Raw genomic sequence first — 17,836 nt, forward strand, 5'->3', positions numbered from 1 at the left:
TGTGCAGACAAGGTCAAAATAGCTAATTTTGGCCCTTTCAGGGGCCATAACTCTGTAACCCATAATGGGATCTGGCCAGTTCAAGAAAGGAACCGAGATCTTATGGTGATACAAGTTGTATGCAAGTTTGGTTAAAATAAAATCATAAATGAAACCACTATCGCTCAGACAAGAAATTGTTGATGGATGCACGCAGGCACAGACGACGGACGACGGGTGATCACAAAAGCTCACCTTGTCACTATGAGACAGGTGAGCTAAAAATTCTCCTCTAAAACCTAAATAGTTACATAAAGCTATCAAGTAGATTCAAGTTTATCAAATATTTTGTTAAAATTTAATCCTTTTGTTTTAAAAGAAGCTTTTGCTGATAAAAAACAATCGGGCAGAAGGTGTCAAGTACACAAGAAATTAACTGTACCATAGGCATGTTGCCATAGTGATATTACAGTACCACAGTAACATTACCAAAGTTATATCACCATAGTTACATTACCATAGTTACATTTCCCAAATAATAATATCATAGTTACACCAGCATAGTTCCATTACTACAGTAATGTTACCACAGTTATGTGACTGCAATTATTTTACCTTAATAATGTTACCATTATAACATTACCATAATTACATTGCCATACTTAAATTAACATAACTTTGTTTATGTTATCGTAGTAATGTTTCCATATTAATATTACCATAGTTACATTATTGTAGTGCAGTTACCATTGTGATGTTACCATAGCAATTTTACTACTGGAATGTTGCCATAATTATGTTACCTAGAAGCCACACTTATTTTCCTGCTGATTTCCTGTTTGCTTGGAGGGGGAGAAGTGCCAGCATCTAAAGTATCTTCTCTGTATAAAACTTCCTCTAAAATATACAGATAGTAATTGTTTAATCATATAACAAACATTCATATCTTACTTTAAACCTTTCAGTAGAAACCTTTCTTTGATTTTTTCAATAAGAACTTAACTTTGAACCTTTAACTAGAGCTGTCACAGGAGTGACGAATTATACCCCCGCAATACGGCCTTGTCACAAAAGTAAGCAATTGTCAATGTCAAACTTCAAATATCAATGGGGATCATCTGTTGTCCATGATCAACCTCCCTATTAAGTTTCGTGACCCTAGACCCAAGCATTCTCAAGTTATTGTCTGGAAAGGGTTAAACTTTTCTGGGTCTCTGTGACCTTGACCTTTTACCTACTGACCTCAAAATCAATAGGTGTCATCTGCTGTTCATCACCAACCTTCCTATCAACCTAAAGCATTCTCAAGCTATCATCCAGAAATAGTTTAAATGTTCCGGGTCACTGCGACTTTGACTTTTGACCTACTGACCTCATAATCAATAAATAGGAACCTTACTTTGAACCTCTCAATGGCTCTATCTGCAGAAGTAGACAAGCATTTCAAATGATAAGGCAAAAAAGAACAACCTTGCCTTGCTAGATAATCTCAAGGAAAAGATCAAATCTCTCCTACAGGCAAAGTATTTCCTGGGTTAGTTAGACTGGTATACAAAAATGATACTTGTATAAGTTAATCTAGGTTTTATATTAAATTTGAGATGACAGAATTGTTTTGCCGTGGACACTTATAACATTGTTTTGCCATGGACACTGTTTAGTAATGGACACTTGTAACATTGTTTAGCCATGGACACTTACAACATTGTTTAGTCATGGACACTTATAACACTGTTTAGTAATGGACACTTACAACATTGTTTAGCCATGAACACTTACAACATTGTTTAGTCATGAACACTTATAACATTGTTTAGCCATGAACACTTACAACATTGTTTAGTCATGGACACTTATAACATTGTTTAGTAATGGACACTTACAACATTGTTTAGCCATGAACACTTACAACATTGTTTAGTCATGAACACTTATAACATTGTTTAGCCATGAACACTTACAACATTGTTTAGTCATGGACACTTATAACATTGTTTAGTAATGGACACTTACAACATTGTTTAGCCATGAACACTTACAACATTGTTTAGTAATGGACACTTGTAACATTGTTTAGCCATGGACACTTACAACATTGTTTAGTCATGGACACTTATAACATTGTTTAGTAATGGACACTTATAACATTGTTTAGCCATGGACACTTAAGACACTGTTTTACTGTACACATTTGAAACAGGTATATTTGATATTTTCACCAGGTCCTAACACTAAATTTAACAAAAGAAAATTTTCAGCACATGCATTATTACTACGTATAACATACTGTGTATGACCACATGTCCATGAACATGTCATATCAAAGTATTTTTGCTTACTCAACAAATTCTTCAACCTTTAGCGTGCTCCGGGCAAGTGTTTCTGCATTTGCAACCAGTGTAGACCAAGATCAGCATGCACATCTGTGTAGGCTGATCATGGTCTTCACTTCTGCTATTCAGTCAGTTAATTTTCAGTAAACACGTACCCCTTCAAATGATAAATGGTATTGCCCAAAGTGAATGATGGACCAGTCCATTTTAGAAATTTAGCAGGCTAAAGGTTTAGACAAAGTTTTCACCTTTAAGATCATCAGGAATAGGTAGATCATCATCATCTTCAATGATTAATTCATCATCGATTGACTTCTGAGCAAGCACTGCAATAACTGGAGACTTTGTACGTCTTTCCTCTACGGCTTGACGAGTTTCATCCAGGCGTGATTTAAACTGGCTGCGAAGTGAAGCGCGACTCTTAGCAGACGACTGCCTGACCTCGTCTTCAGTGTTACCAGAGACTGGCTCATGCTCAATCTGTGCCAGCTAAAAATAGAATGCGGGACTAAATAACAGCTTTTGATTGGTTAATATTTTTATAAACATAAACGTCAAATTACCATATTGTTAGTAAAAATTTGTAAAAAATATGTATATAAAATCTATGGTTATGTAAATTTCACCTAACAGCTTCATTTCAATGCTAAAACAGTAATAATGCTTGAATACAAGCATTTTTATGACAATTTTTCCACAATAATTATACATAACTTGATGAATCTCTACACTATCAAATATAACTTTAGTAAAAATGAATGGTATCTATAGATAAATTAGAGACTTCCTGTTTCATTATTTGAAAGAAAAAAATCATCACGTTAAAACTGTTTAACTGCTTCTTAATGTATATGCAGTTAATCACTTTTTACACAAACAAAATTTTATTCTTCAATGCAGTTGTTAATCAGTTACTGCGTTGAGAAAATTTGATTCAAAACTAAAACAAAAAATAATACAGGAATGCAAGGGAAGTTGAACAAAAAAGTGCATTTGATAACAAAACAGTCAGTGCTGGGGAACAGAACAGAACAGAACAAAAAAAACCCCAACCTCTACTGATACTGAAAACAAAAAGAACGGCTGACAGCAACATAGTAATCTAGCCTAACATTAATTTTGTAAACTTAATACTAACACATTAAACAGTCTTCTAATATTATTCTAGCATAAAAGATGTGTTCTTGTCACTTTTTTTTTGGGGGGGGGGGGGGGGGTTTTAAAAGGGAAGAAAACATGACTTTTTTTGTGTTAACAGAGAGATTCTCTCACTAACATGCTGTTAAAACATCTTTTTATACATGCGCGTATCCCTACATATACAAATTACTCTTTTTCCTTTTCTTTTTGTGATAGATATACGTTCTGTCTGACTGAGTATCCTCAGTATAGTTAAATCTGGTGAGGATCCATGCTGTATGCTTTCAAAGCCTATTGCGATTAGAGAAACCGTTAGCGAACAGCATGGATCCTAACCAGACTGCGCGGATGCGCAGACTGGTCTGGATCCATGCTGGTCGCAAAGCCACTATGTTGGTTTTCGCATGGCACGGCTCATACAGATAATATACCAGTAATATTCTAGACTGTTTAATGTCAATCAAGTTTCATATAAATAGCCTGTTACATGAGCTGTGTCAAGATAAAATGATACCCCAATGCAATGAGCCACACTATGAGAAAACCAACATAATGCATTTGCGACCAGCATGGATCCAGACTAGCCTGCAAATCTATACAGTCTGGTCAGGATCCATGTTGTGCTAAAGGTTTCTTTAATTGCAATAGGCTTTGAAAGCGAACAGCATGGATCCTGACCAGACTGCGTGGATGCCCAGGCGGGTCTGGATCCTTGTTGGTCACAAATTGCACAATGCTGGTTTATCCCTGGCGTGGCTCAATTATGATTATAGAACAGGAGAAATGCTAGTTTGTTTGAATACTGACTGTTTCTACCTACTTCATCAAGAAACATACAGAGACTGATTACGGACTGCACCGTTCACTATTCAGTCAGTAAATTTTCAGTGAACATCTCTTTGAACAATAAATGGTATTGCCCAAATTGAATGATGGACCAGTCCATTGTAGAAATTTGGCAGGGTAATGGCTATATCCTGACATGGCTTTTCTAACAGAAGAACAGAACAATTGAAGTTATATATATATACACAATATATGAGGAGGAATAAAAAGAACTGTTTTTTTGATGTAACAAAACCTTGAAATTTTCCACGTAATTTTAATCGAATAGAACTTCATCATAAGAAAATTTTTGTTCTTATTGCAATATGATATTCTATGCAGTTTGTTGTATACATAAAGAAATTTACATTGCTTTTATAAAAATCCACATTAAATATTTTATTTTTCTGTTAAACAATTAAAAACAGTTCTATTTAACATCAACTTAAAATACAACTAAACATAAAAGCATGAACATAACATAAAACAGCAGTATAAAACAAAGGAGGGGAGGAGCTCTGTTTGTCATCTGATAGTTACCCAATCATCTGTCTGTGTTTCTTTATGCAAATGAGGGGGCAGGGATCTATGCAAAGGTGGGGGTGGAGAATCACAAATTCTTGGTTGGACAGAAGATATTGACACAGGTCGCTGCACTTCTGACACCAAAGTGCCAGGTGTAGCAGTCGTCCTTGGAGATCTATTTATAGTAACAGGAGAAGTTCTATTTGTAGTATCTGGAGACATTCTGCCAAAAGTAGATGGAGATTTTGGCTGCAGTAGTTCAGAAGGGGCGGGGCTTTCAATGTGAGAGGCGGAGCTTTTAGATTTAGCAGACAGTCTGGATGCTTTCTGAGAAGATCGGGATGATCTGGAGTGGGGAGATTTAGCAGTTGTCTCCTCTTGGATGGATTCTGTATGTGTGTCGAGCTGAAATAACCAATTAACAAATTAATAAAGAAACACTTATCCAGTCTAATTTGTCAAAGACTACTTGTTACTGTAAAAGCAGAAAGAATCTTTGTAACATATTTGTCTTCACTTAAACAAAACAAAAGTCTATCCTGCAATAAAATAATAATAATTCATAGGCTTTTTATAATCTATTTTTAAACACTGTAAACAGAATTAAATTTGCAATGGCTTTATTTTTGCTTATATTATATGGCAGTTCAATAAAAAAACATCATACATATTTTTTTTGTATTTTATTCAAGATTGCTAACAAAGACAGGTACTTTTTGGATTTTGAAAAATGCTGAAATGTAAAATGTGTGAATGTGTCTCTTTAAAATTTAATACATAAACTTATTGTATTTTTGTTTTATTCCCTTGTGTTCTAGTCTTGTATTTAAATATATGGAGAACAATGGTGTATGAAAGGGAGGTAACAACATTAATTTCAGGGGAAAATAACTCACTACTTTTCATGAACCTTAACTTATTCATATACAACTTAGCTTTAATTGTGCTGAAAATAATAAAAGAAATATTAAATACATATTCTGTTAATCCTGACTAATTTTTGTAACTGACAACATCAAAGCTAAGAGCTATATATACAGCCTGACTCTTTTTTTTCACATTTGGCTAAACATGTTCATTGTTCAGGAACTGTTATCAAAACCCTTTACAGTCCTGCATTAAGCTTTATAAAGCACATTTGACAGATTTTAACAGGACTGGTATTAAAATATATATGCTGAGAATTAGAAATGAACCTGTCAAACAGTAAAAAGAGTCATGCTAAATATAATCAAGTTTGTTAGTATGCTAATTAAGGAATAATTTTTCCTAGCTGAGTATGTCAATTTGGAAATATTTCCCTAACCAAGTATGCCGATTTGGAGTATGCTAATTTGTGAATATTTCTCTAATTGAGTATGCTAATTTGGGAATATTTCCATGACTGAATAACAGTATGCAATTCAGGGAATATTTGACAATTTGCTGAAACAAACCATTAAGGGGAAATGGGACAGTTGTGTGGGTTTTTCATAAAGGCAAAGAAGGAAAAATTTTAACTAGCGGGGGGAATTTTCTTAAACTTTGCATGAAACATAGAGCATCATATTAGAAACAAAATTTATTGAAAAAAAATTGGGGTCCCGGTGCTACTTTTTGAGTTTTTCTGCCCCTAAATGCGAGTTTTTTGCTCTTTAGTCATTTTCAAGGGCAGATAACTCAAGGTAATGGTTAGTTACACTTTATTTGATTTTAGATTAGTGGGTTTGTTACTTTAATTTTATGCAACTGTACATAATTTGCAGGAATTCTATGAGACAGCCATATATTCAAAGTCCCCTTACACAAACAAATAGAAAATTTCTTCCCAAATTTTGCCCCTTTTTTCAAGAAAAAAAGCAGTATGTTTACTTGTTGAAACACAACAAAAATTCTGTTTGATAGAATGGTTAAAAATTGCATAAAGACTGGGAAAAGTAATTACAAAAATATTTTAAATGAAATAAGGTATCCGTACGCTAGATTTTGAGTTATCTGCCCTTGAAAATGACCTAAAATGAGCAAAAATCTCGCATTCAGGTGCAGATAACTCAAAAAGTAGCACCGGGACCCCCAGATTTTTTTGCATAAATTTGTTTCTAATAGGATGATCTATGATCATGCAAAGTTTAAGAAAATTCTCCCTGCTAGTTAAAATCTTCCTTCTTTTCCTATATAAAAAACCGACACAGCTGTGGCATTTCCCCTTAAGATGTAGAAATTTACTATTAAATTCAATTTACTTATAATTGGCAAGTTTTGAATAAAAAAACAACAATGGCATTCTATATAAACATAATACTGTCAGCTCCCAATTATGTCATTATCTACATACATAAATCAGTCTTCATATTCAATGGGTGAGATTACATATGGAGCCAGACTGGACCTTAAACCAAAGGCCTCAGAATACTATTTCAATGCTTAAAGTACAACTTCAATGCTCAAACACCATTTTCATGCTCAAATATCATTTCACTGGTATATCTACTGAGTTGCCGGGCCACTTTTTAACTCCCTTTCATATTTCATAATAAAGTTATATACCACAACATTATTATAATAAATGACTGTTTCAAATTCTTTATAAACTTCAATCTACATATTAAAAAAAATAAAGAATTGCAGTAACGTAGTGCTGCAATGTCTAAAATAAAGTTAAGCATAGTAAAAAAGCTACTGTTCACTTATAACCTTCATAAAAAATGTTGAATTTTACAAAAGTTGTTGTGTTAGTAATGTCTAACATGAATGAATATTAGTGCAGTCAAATCTGAACATAAAGACACAACTGGGTGAGCCAAAAAAAGAGCCATTACTTTCAGCTGGTCTTTATTCAAGGATTCAAACACACAATTCTTGAACAGAAAATGAAATGAGCAGAGTTTTAGGCCAGAATGGTGGTCTTTGTACCCAGGTGATCTTTTTGAACAGATCCGACTGCATATCAAACATATGGTATGGATTGGAAAATCTAAAATCAATTGTGCTTTCAACAATTGTGTAAAACCAAAATCAAGCATTTTCTAAAACACAACATGTGGTCTGTTTTCTGTAAAAATGAAAACAAAATGGTTTAACATCAGCAAAAGGGGCATGCTTTCTACCTGTAAAGTTTAAAATACCTCTTCAGATGTTATTTCCTTGACCTCTGAATTCTGAAGGTCACTTTGGCTGACTGGAGTTGCTATGGCAACAGTATCATTTCTAAATTTCCATTTTGGGGGGAATAGATTTTCTTTTGGTGACTTGACGTTACTATGGTACATTGTTTCTGTTTTATTCAAGATTGACTTGTCACCAAATTCTGAGTAACCAACATGATACTTATTTCTACTTGTAAGCAAAGATAACCTGTTGCTCAGTGACACTTTTCCCGGTAAACTTTCACCTAGTATATGTGAAGTTGACCTTGACCTGATTTTTGCAAATCCTCCAAATGACCTTGACCTAGAAGGCTTTTTTCTGCCTGAAGTTTTTTTAAACCCTTTAAATTCTTCTCCAATACTGAAACTATTTCCTGCTATTGAAAATTTATCCAAATTATAAAAATTATCCTCCTCTTTCATAAAACCAATGGGTTCAGCCTGTGCCTTAACACCTTTTGAGATGTTGGCCTTCTTAACACCTGACCTACTTTTATGCTCTGCTTCAATTTCAAAAGTCAGGACTTTTGATACACATTGAAACTTTGTAACTTTAGCTGTATCTGGTTCTGATGGCAGTTGAGCTAAATGGACCTTGAAGTTATTAACACTGTCAGAAGAACTATCTACAAATCCTTCCTGTAGATTCTGAACTGTCAAATCTGATTGGTTAGTTTGAATTTCTGATACAGAGCTAGCATTATTTTCTAAGGACATGAGAGAATTAGTTCTGCTTTCAATAACAGAATTCAGCTTGAGTGGTGATGATCGCTGTAAGAAAAAAATACAGATTAATTTATAAGGCTTAAAATATGGGTCACCTTCCTTAAAATGAAAACTATCAGAAGACTATTTCAGGTTTTCTGATCAACATCATAAAATAAAAGGCTTATTGTACGTGAAATATAGTTTAAAAAAAATATCAAAAAAAAAAAAAAAAAATTATTTTTGCCATTTTGTTTTATGTTCCTATGAAAACAAAGTGGCTGCCAATTTTATCAAATATTCCAATGCACATAACTTTTTATATTTTTCAACTAATTTTCAACTAATCTTCAAAATTCTTTCACTTCCTGAAACAAAACAATAGCTATCAGACGAAAATAATACAATAAACACTATGAAATACGGGGAAAATTCTCTCCGTAGATTAAACTGCAACAAACACATGTTAAATTGGGCAAGGAGTATTTTAAAAACAAACTAGCTCCATAGCTGGTTATAAATGTATCAGGTTTTCAACAAAATTTAGCGGTAATAACGTTAGACTTCAAACATGTGATAAGCATTCTTTGGTTGGGGAGCACAAATTCTACCTTCTGAGACAACTGCTGTTTTGCTTTAGTTGACCCTGGCCTTTTAGGTGACCTTGACCTTGGTAATGCATCCTTGTTTAGCTTTTTAATAGCAGCCTCTAGCTCTGCAGGAGCAACTTCAAGATTTTTCTTTTCACCGTAAAGCATCTGCTGCATTGTAACTGGACGGGACTTCTTTTTTGGTGATATTACTACACTGATTGCAGACATTTTTGTTTCTGCTCCGTGCAAGTCCTCTGGTGTCAAATCCTTTCTTAATTCTTTGGGTTGCTTTTGTTTCTTTTCTGCAGTTGGGGTGAAAGGATCATCGGGAGAGAACCTACGCCACTCAGATGAAGTCATAGTCCTTGGGAGGCTTGCAGAAAATGAGTCACCCCTTGAAGAAAGGAAATCTGCCATACCAGAACCACTAAAAGAATACTCTTTCACTGATTCTGCAAGTTCTTTTTCCTTCAGCTTTACTTCACTTTTTACCTCTTTGGACTTTTCAAGTTCTCTTTTCTTCAACTTTGCTTCACTTTTTACCTCTTTTGACTTTTCAAGTTCTCTTTCCTTCACCTTTACTTCATCTTTAACCTCTTTGGACTTTTCAAGTTCTCTTTCCTTAAACTCTGCTTCACTTTTTACCTCTTTGGACTTTCCAAGTTCTCTTTCCTTCTCCTTTGTCACACTTTTAACCTCATTGGACTTTTCAAGTTCTGTTTCCTTCAATTTTCTTTTAGTTTTTACCTGTTTGGATTGTTCGTCTTCACTTTCCTTCAACTTTCCTTCATTTTTCACTCCTTTGGATTGATCTTCATTTTCTTTGGAAGATATTTTTGAACCAGTCTTTGAAGATTCTGATTTTTGTGGCTTCACCAAATTGAATTCAATTTCTTCTTTGTCTGGCTGTTTACAAGAAAATATTTCAAACAAAATTTAATATATAAGGAGGAATAGATATATTCAGATTTTACTCATTCTAGAGATAATCTGACAATTAATCTCATATTCTGTGTGACTTTCAAAATCTCTAGTAAAAAATAAAGTCATTTTATAAGAAATCATCTAAAGTGCATGACTATCATGAAGTTTTCAAAAGTGACAACTATTTCAAACAACAATGGATCCATAATATCATCATCATTTCTTGTTTTCTTTATTCTAAATTTATTGATGTCTTAAGATAGAAGAACATTAAAAAAAAAGTTAAGTTAACAAATCTAAAACATTTTAGTACTTTAAAATGTATGAGAGAAGTGTTAAGAACAAAAAAGGCCAGTCAACCAAACAGATTGACATGTATACATTATAAGACTAACCAATCAGAAAGTGTACATTATTTGACTGACCAATCTGAATGTATACATTATTTGACTGACCAATCTGAATGTATACATTATTTGACTGACCAATCAGAATGTGTACATTATCTGACTGACCAATCAGATAAGACAAACCCCAAAATACATGATATTCTCTCTAAACTTTGAAAGTACTTAATTCTAAAATGACTGTTAACTTGGTCTTATTCAAATAACCAAGATCGAGATTTATGTTAAAAATAAGGTGCAGCATTTTTCTGTGAAAATAACAGATTTTGACATGTTAGTGGCTGAAAAACTGTTAAAGTATTTAAATAGGACAATTAATTTATTCAGATTTTTTCTCTCAAAATTTTGAGGATTTAGAAATAAGTAAAAAATGTCTTTTCAAACTGTCAGGATATTAAGCTGTTTCTAAATTATTCAATTCTGTTGAAGTATTCAAAAAAGGGCAAAAATATATTATAAACTATTTGCAACATAATTGTTATAAAAAGTACACTTCTGAAAGAATGTCCTTTAATATGTAGATCTGATAAGAAAACTTGTAAATTTGCTTCCTTGATTTAGATATTATTACTGATATTAATTTTCTTTCAGAAGTTCTTAAAGCTTCTAAAATTATCAGTTTATTCATAAGTGACATGGGAAATTGTTGTTCCAACAAAGTGTGGTAAGTCTTGTCAACACGCTGTGTGGAAATTATAAAGGTTACAGACCTTGACAACTGAGATTTCTTCTTCCACTTTCTCTGATTTGATATTTAATCTCGAAACTGCTGATCCTTTAACTGACCGTTGACCTGACACTGCTGATATGGCTCTGGAGCCAACTTTTGATAAGCTGTCAAAAACACTGTCAGGCAAAACTCCCAGTTCGACAGATTCTTGTGCTATCTGGCTCGCAAGAGAAAGAATTGTTACTGTTCGCTCCAGCTGAATGTCCCGGAGTGCTTGTTCTGCAGATAAGCTTCTAATGACTGATCTGAGTGACTCAAGGGTTTTCTGCTGTTCTAAATTCAAATTATCTTCTGCCATCATTGATTTTAAATTATTTAAAGCCTCTGACTGACACGGAGACAATTCTGTGGCAACACCTTCATCAGGGTCAGTATCAATGTTCATGGAGTCATTACTCTGAATGCTTCTGCTTCTAACTGATCTAGGTGTCCTAAATGCTTCTTTTGGAGGAGAAACAGGCTTCTCGTCATCCAGATTTATTCCAGACTGACTTACTGACTTTTTCTCCCTTGAAGTGACTGGTTTACTTTCAAAATCCTCTTCAAGAATTTCAAACTGCTGTTGCAACTGGATTTGAATTCATATAAATTCTTAATAAAATATGCACTTGATAAAGGAAATACATAATTACAACTTACATTAAAAGACTACTGTCAACATTTAAAAATATAATACACTTACCAAATAGACTTTCAGACATTTTTCATAAAAATACAATGTGTTATCTAAAGAAATGATAATTTTGAAACAAGATAGTAAACATCAAACACCTACACACTTGTTAGGTAAAAAAAGACCAAGAAAGCGTCTTCATAGATAAACAAGATCTCATTTGATTCCCATGAGATTCTTATGAAAGTTTAAAATCAGTACTATTTTGCCTAGGTCTTCAGTATGTCTAAACTCTAAAAACAGGGACATGTTTGATTACCCGGGAACATTGTGATTTTCCAGTTTTCATTTCAAAATGTAGCGCAGCCCCTATTACTTTCCTAAATTTAAGACTTTAATATGAATCAGATCACTGAGTAGGGATTTGACTGATTCGGTATCATGTTTCACTGCCATTAAAATAAACTGCTGGCACATGATTTGGAATTTGGATTTTTGTTTCAAATATATCCAACACACCCCAGTAACAATATTCCAATACTGCAATCAAAAGAACTAATTCCAATATTCTAATCAAACACATCCCAGTAATATTCCAACTTTATAAAATCATATATTTTTTTACTTCCTGAAAAAACAAAACAAATTTAAATACACATTGCAGCTACAAAACTTTAAACATTGGGTTCAATGAATGACAGATTGGTATATAGATAAACAATGATCAAAAACGATGAATGTTTTTCACAGTTACAGTCTTACAACAGGAAAATTATTTCATACAAAGTTAAAGGCTATTGTCTGCTATGCAGTACAGCTGTAAATATCTACCATGATAAATAATTTGGTTGCAAAATTATGTAGCTTTAAAGATATTTAAATAAGTAACTATTTTACAATGACAAACATACAGACTCCAATGTAACAATAAAAATTGTATGTAAGTTTTTTATACTGAAAATATATAATTATATACTATATAACCAAAATATATTGTTGCTCAACAATATAGATAATAAAGCAGGAAAAACAAAGGAAATGCCTTTTTGGTATTTCATAGTTTAATTGTGTAAAATTGCAACTTAAAAATCTCAACCGGCTTCACCATTAATATGGATCTTAAGAAGAATGTTAATAGCAATGTCGTTTAAACTATGTAATACAAAAAAGGCATTTTTCCCAATATATATATTTTATAGATTTTTTACAGCGAAAAAAAAAACATATATACCCGTTTTACAGTGAATGACTAACTGATACCCTTAAATAAGAGAAAAACATACCAATACCAATTTAACTGTGAAAATTACACAGTCATGTGCACTACTGATATCAGTTTTACAGTGAAAATTATACCAATAACCTTTTAGCACTGAAAAATGTACCACTACCCATTTAACAGTGAAAAATGTACCATTACACATTTAACAGTGAAAACTAGTTGTCACAGCAGTGACAAATTATACCCCCACAATATGGCCTTGTCACAGAACTAAGCCAATATCAAAGCCGTACTTGCTTGACCTTTGACCTACTGACCTCATAATCAATACAGGTCATCTGCTAGTAATGATCAACATCCCTATGAAGATAAATGATCCTTGGCCTAAGCTTTCTCAATTTATTGTCCGGAAAAGGTTTCAATGTTCAGAGTCACTCTGACCTTTGACCTTTGGAACTCCAAATCAATATGGGTCATCTGCTGTTCATAACCAACCTCCCTATTCAGTTTCGTTATCCTAGTCCAAAGTGTTTTGAAGTAATTGTCTGAAAACTGTTTTAAATGTTCCGGGTCACTGTGACCTTGACCAGTGACCTACTGACCTCAAAATCATAAAGGGCCATTTGCTGGTCATAACCAACCTCCCTATCAATTTTCATGATCCTATGCCAAAGCATTCTCAAGTTATTGTCCAGAAACCATTTAAGTGTTTTGTGTCATTGTGACCTTGACCTTAGACCTACTAACCTAAAAGTCAAACTTGACCTGTAATTTATCATGATACAACCTGTGTACAAAAAAATTATGATCCTAGACCCTAGCGTTCTCAAGTTATCATCCGGAAACCATCTAACTGTTCAGGGTCACTGTGACCGTGACCTTTGACCTACTGACCCCAAAGTCAAACTCGACCTGTATTTTCTGATGTTACACCTGTGTACTAAAAACAGGGTTTTCCCTTGGAAATTTTGATAGGGGGTCATAAGGACCCCTTCATGTTTGACTTTGATGGTCATTTTAAATTTCAAGGGGTCATTTTTTGTAACTTGTTAAAAAAACAAAACAAATAGATAATGAAATAAAAAACCCAGGAGAAACACTGTAATAGTGTTACATGACGCTGAGTTTTTAAGGCTACTCTTATTCAACTAGTCTTTATAATTTCAGCTTTTTTTCTTCACATTTTTCTTAAAATGGGACTCAAGATTCAACCATTTGGTTGCATCTGCATGACAGAACACAGTCTACCTTACTACTTCGTACCTATGCGTGAATCAGTACTTACAATATTGAGTATGAAAATTTATCATTTTGACCGATGATTAAGTTTCGCCATCAGTGATGCATTCAATATTATTTTAAGGGTCATTTTGAAAATCAGTGTGCTAAAACACACAAAACTGTGTGTCAAGGAAAACCCTGTAAAAAAAATTATTTAAATCGGTCAAGCCTTTATGAGTTATCATCCGGAAACCATGAAAACCAATAGACCAACCGACAGACCAACCAACAAGCTCACTCCTATATACCCCCTACTAAACTTCATTTTGTGGGGGTATGATTATACCAATAACCTGTTAACTGTGAAAAATGTACCAGTATTGATTTGTACCACTACCCATTTAACGGTGAAAAATGCACCACTACCGTACCTTTTGTGCCTGTGCATCATCTGGCTCAACAGCTGGAGGGGCTGAAATAGCACCTGTCTGTCGTGCATTCTTCTGTGCCTGCAAAGGGAGACAAATACCCTGATTAAAAGTCATTATAATAGTAAAGGAAATAGATTATTTCACCTGCTAAGGGAGATAAATCTTTTCATACATTAAGGTGAGGTCATTCATGCAAAATACTATTGCAGAGGGAGAAAAACCATTCTAGAAATAATTTAAAATAGTTCGGGAGAAAAATTTGTATCTCTAGACTGATAACAGAATTTTGAAATATAGTAAAATGCTGCTGGAAAGGGCACAAATGGCTCATGCACCAGCGCTGACAGCAAGTAACTTTAAATTCAAAATTTGAACAACACTTCAGTAATATAAATTTGTTTCCACAAATTTTAAAGTAATATTTTTCTGAATTTTAGTCTTTAAACATTGATGAATGCAAAACCTGAGGTCAAAGCAAACATGCTATAATTTTGGTCCTAAAGATACAAAATAAATACTGAAAAATATAAATTTGCAAATAATTCACAGTATTAAAGGGAGGTAATTCATAACAAAATAAAAAGTATACATTATTTTACTCAATATAACACATGGAGCTGAAAGAAATGCATTACGGATATGATAACAAAACTAGAATTGTATATTTTGGAAACATAATTAAATTGCCTGTACTTCTAATATCTATCTGTACAAGCCAAAGTTTCAAATTTCATTATACTCAAAGTCAACTTGACCCGCAAAAATATTTCAGGTAAAAATAGCAAAAGCATTTTTTTTTTCTTTACAAAAAACATAGCATAATCTGCAAGTTTTCATTTCATTTTTTTTTTCTGATCAATTTACCTGACAGTCCTACCCTGAAAGCTACATTATTAATAACAGATCTATTACATCATTATACCATAAATATTCACATAATCAATTTTTACAGAAGAGAAAACAATCTTATCAAATATATTGAATGTTCTAACATTAGAAATAGTCTCAACCATCTGTGTGAGAAAACACAAAAATATTATTTGTACAGTTTGATTCACCTTTTCCATAACAAGGTTTCTTTCTGGTTTCTCTTTAAATATAAGACATTATCATTGATATTGTTCACCACTCTGAAGAATTCCAAGGGAGGTAATAAGAACCTTTTAAATTTTCAAAATATCTTGAATAGTTTTTAATATATCATCAAAAATTTTAATTTTTGATATTTCAATTGTAGCTTTCAGCCAGTTTTGGCATTTTTTAAGAACAATTTTTACTTAATTTATGAGCAGATTATAATTAAACTTCAACATATCTTAGTAAGCAGTCCATTTTACAAATCTAGCAGGGTAAAGGTTAAGGCCATTTATGAAAAACCCTGTTACAGATAAGGCAGATCAAACACTAAGAGGAGTTTCATGTTAAAAGAAATCACCAGCCTGAGGCTGACATTTTTTTCAAATACATTTTTCTTCAGATATTATTGTAATTCATTAATCAAAATTCAATACTTTTTTTATAAAACTGCATAATTATCTATGTTTGCTTGATGGTACTAAAATGAAGAAAATGGACTCCCCCACACCAACAAAAACTAGTGTGGGATCAGTTCAAAATATCTAATTTCCAGTTTCATCCTGCCATATTGTCCCTTTTAACATGATCACATATCAATCTGAAAGGTTCACACTTATATGTTATACAATCAAACAAGAGGGATGTAGGGAGATGGGATTTTCGCAGAAAACTATCAGTGATACATAAAAAAGTACATACATTTTAAAAGACAGTAAAATGACGTGAGTTTCAAATCAAAACATCCAATGAATCACTCAAAGTGAGCTGAGTTATATACTAACTCCAGTGGTCATCATTCTTTAATCCACACTCCTGACTTTAGGCATAAAAACTGAATTTGGAGACCAGTCTGAAAATGCCACATTACCATTGGTCAATTTCAAAACAGTATTCAAAATCGACCAATCAGAGACTTGAATTGCTAGACTGGTCTTCAAACTCATAAAATTCAGCTGCAAAGTCTGTAGTGTGATTTTCAAATATTTAGTGTTTGGTGTAGGGGTACAGAGCAACTCCGCAGAAGACACAATGGTTAACACCGAAACTTGTAGATGAGTACACAATCAAACCTGTGCTAAAGACCATCTCCACATAATGACCACCTCCAAATACAAGCCACAATTATATGCCTGCTTATGAAGGCCACTATTCTCTTGTCCTTTTTAATAATAAATAGTAGAAATTTTTCTGTCTTAAGTGGCCACCTGTCAACAATAACTACTTTGTTTTCATTTCCAAAGGGTGGTCTTCACACACAGGTTCCACTGTATAATCATTCAAAAAAATTTCAATCCAATAATCCTTTATTGGTTATTAGGTGATTTATAATTCACGGTCTAGTGATCAGTTTTCGTGGACATTCAAAATGTGCATGGAGCAAATCGAAATCATGCTTTTGGTGAACTCCTCTTCCATTTTAGTTTTTAAGTGATGACATGCAATGGTGAATTTTAACTCATTTTGTGCTTTTGGGAGAAAATCTTTCAATATATTCCAAGACTAGTTCTTTCAGTGGTCAAGGTATGGTGAATAATCAATGACATCTTGTGCTTCAATCCATACTGTTGGGTGAACTATTATTACAATCAGTGACATCTATTCCAGTGAATTATAATTTTGTTAGATTCAGTGAAATTATTTCCTTTTGCTGAAATCCTATCTCGGTTAATTATCATTTTAGTCTTGTGCTCCAGTCTGAACTACTTGGTTAATCATTGTTTTGTTACATTCAGTGAAATTTAAATCCTTGAGGTGAATTCATGCCTTGGTTAATTATCATTCCATCCTGTGCTCAAATCCATGCTCTTTGGTGAGTCTGTAATCTTTTACATTCAGAGAAAACTCATTCCTTTTGGTGAAGTCATGCCTTGGTGAATTAGTATTCAACCATGTGCTCCATTTTCATTTTGTTGAATTAATCAAACATATTTTTCTGTTATATTCTGTGAAACAGAACTGATTTCTGTGACGTCATGTTGTACACCG

At 33.3% G+C, this 17,836-nt stretch overlaps 1 protein-coding gene across 1 annotated transcript in view; it reads right to left on the reverse strand.

The window, feature by feature from the left end:
• The window catches only part of LOC123542904 (uncharacterized), a 195,577-nt gene that overhangs the window by 41,242 nt on the left and 136,499 nt on the right, over positions 1-17,836 (reverse strand). Inside the window, exons 21-27 of the mRNA XM_053531345.1 lie at positions 14,774-14,851; positions 11,240-11,854; positions 9,244-10,131; positions 7,907-8,698; positions 4,818-5,207; positions 2,561-2,801; positions 783-876 (exon numbers count right to left, since the gene is read on the reverse strand). Of these exons, the coding sequence (XP_053387320.1) occupies positions 783-876; positions 2,561-2,801; positions 4,818-5,207; positions 7,907-8,698; positions 9,244-10,131; positions 11,240-11,854; positions 14,774-14,851 (3,098 nt within the window). The remainder of the gene's footprint in view (positions 1-782; positions 877-2,560; positions 2,802-4,817; positions 5,208-7,906; positions 8,699-9,243; positions 10,132-11,239; positions 11,855-14,773; positions 14,852-17,836) is intronic.

This window comes from Mercenaria mercenaria, chromosome 19, assembly GCF_021730395.1.
Source record: "Mercenaria mercenaria strain notata chromosome 19, MADL_Memer_1, whole genome shotgun sequence".
Lineage (NCBI taxonomy): Eukaryota > Metazoa > Mollusca > Bivalvia > Venerida > Veneridae > Mercenaria > Mercenaria mercenaria.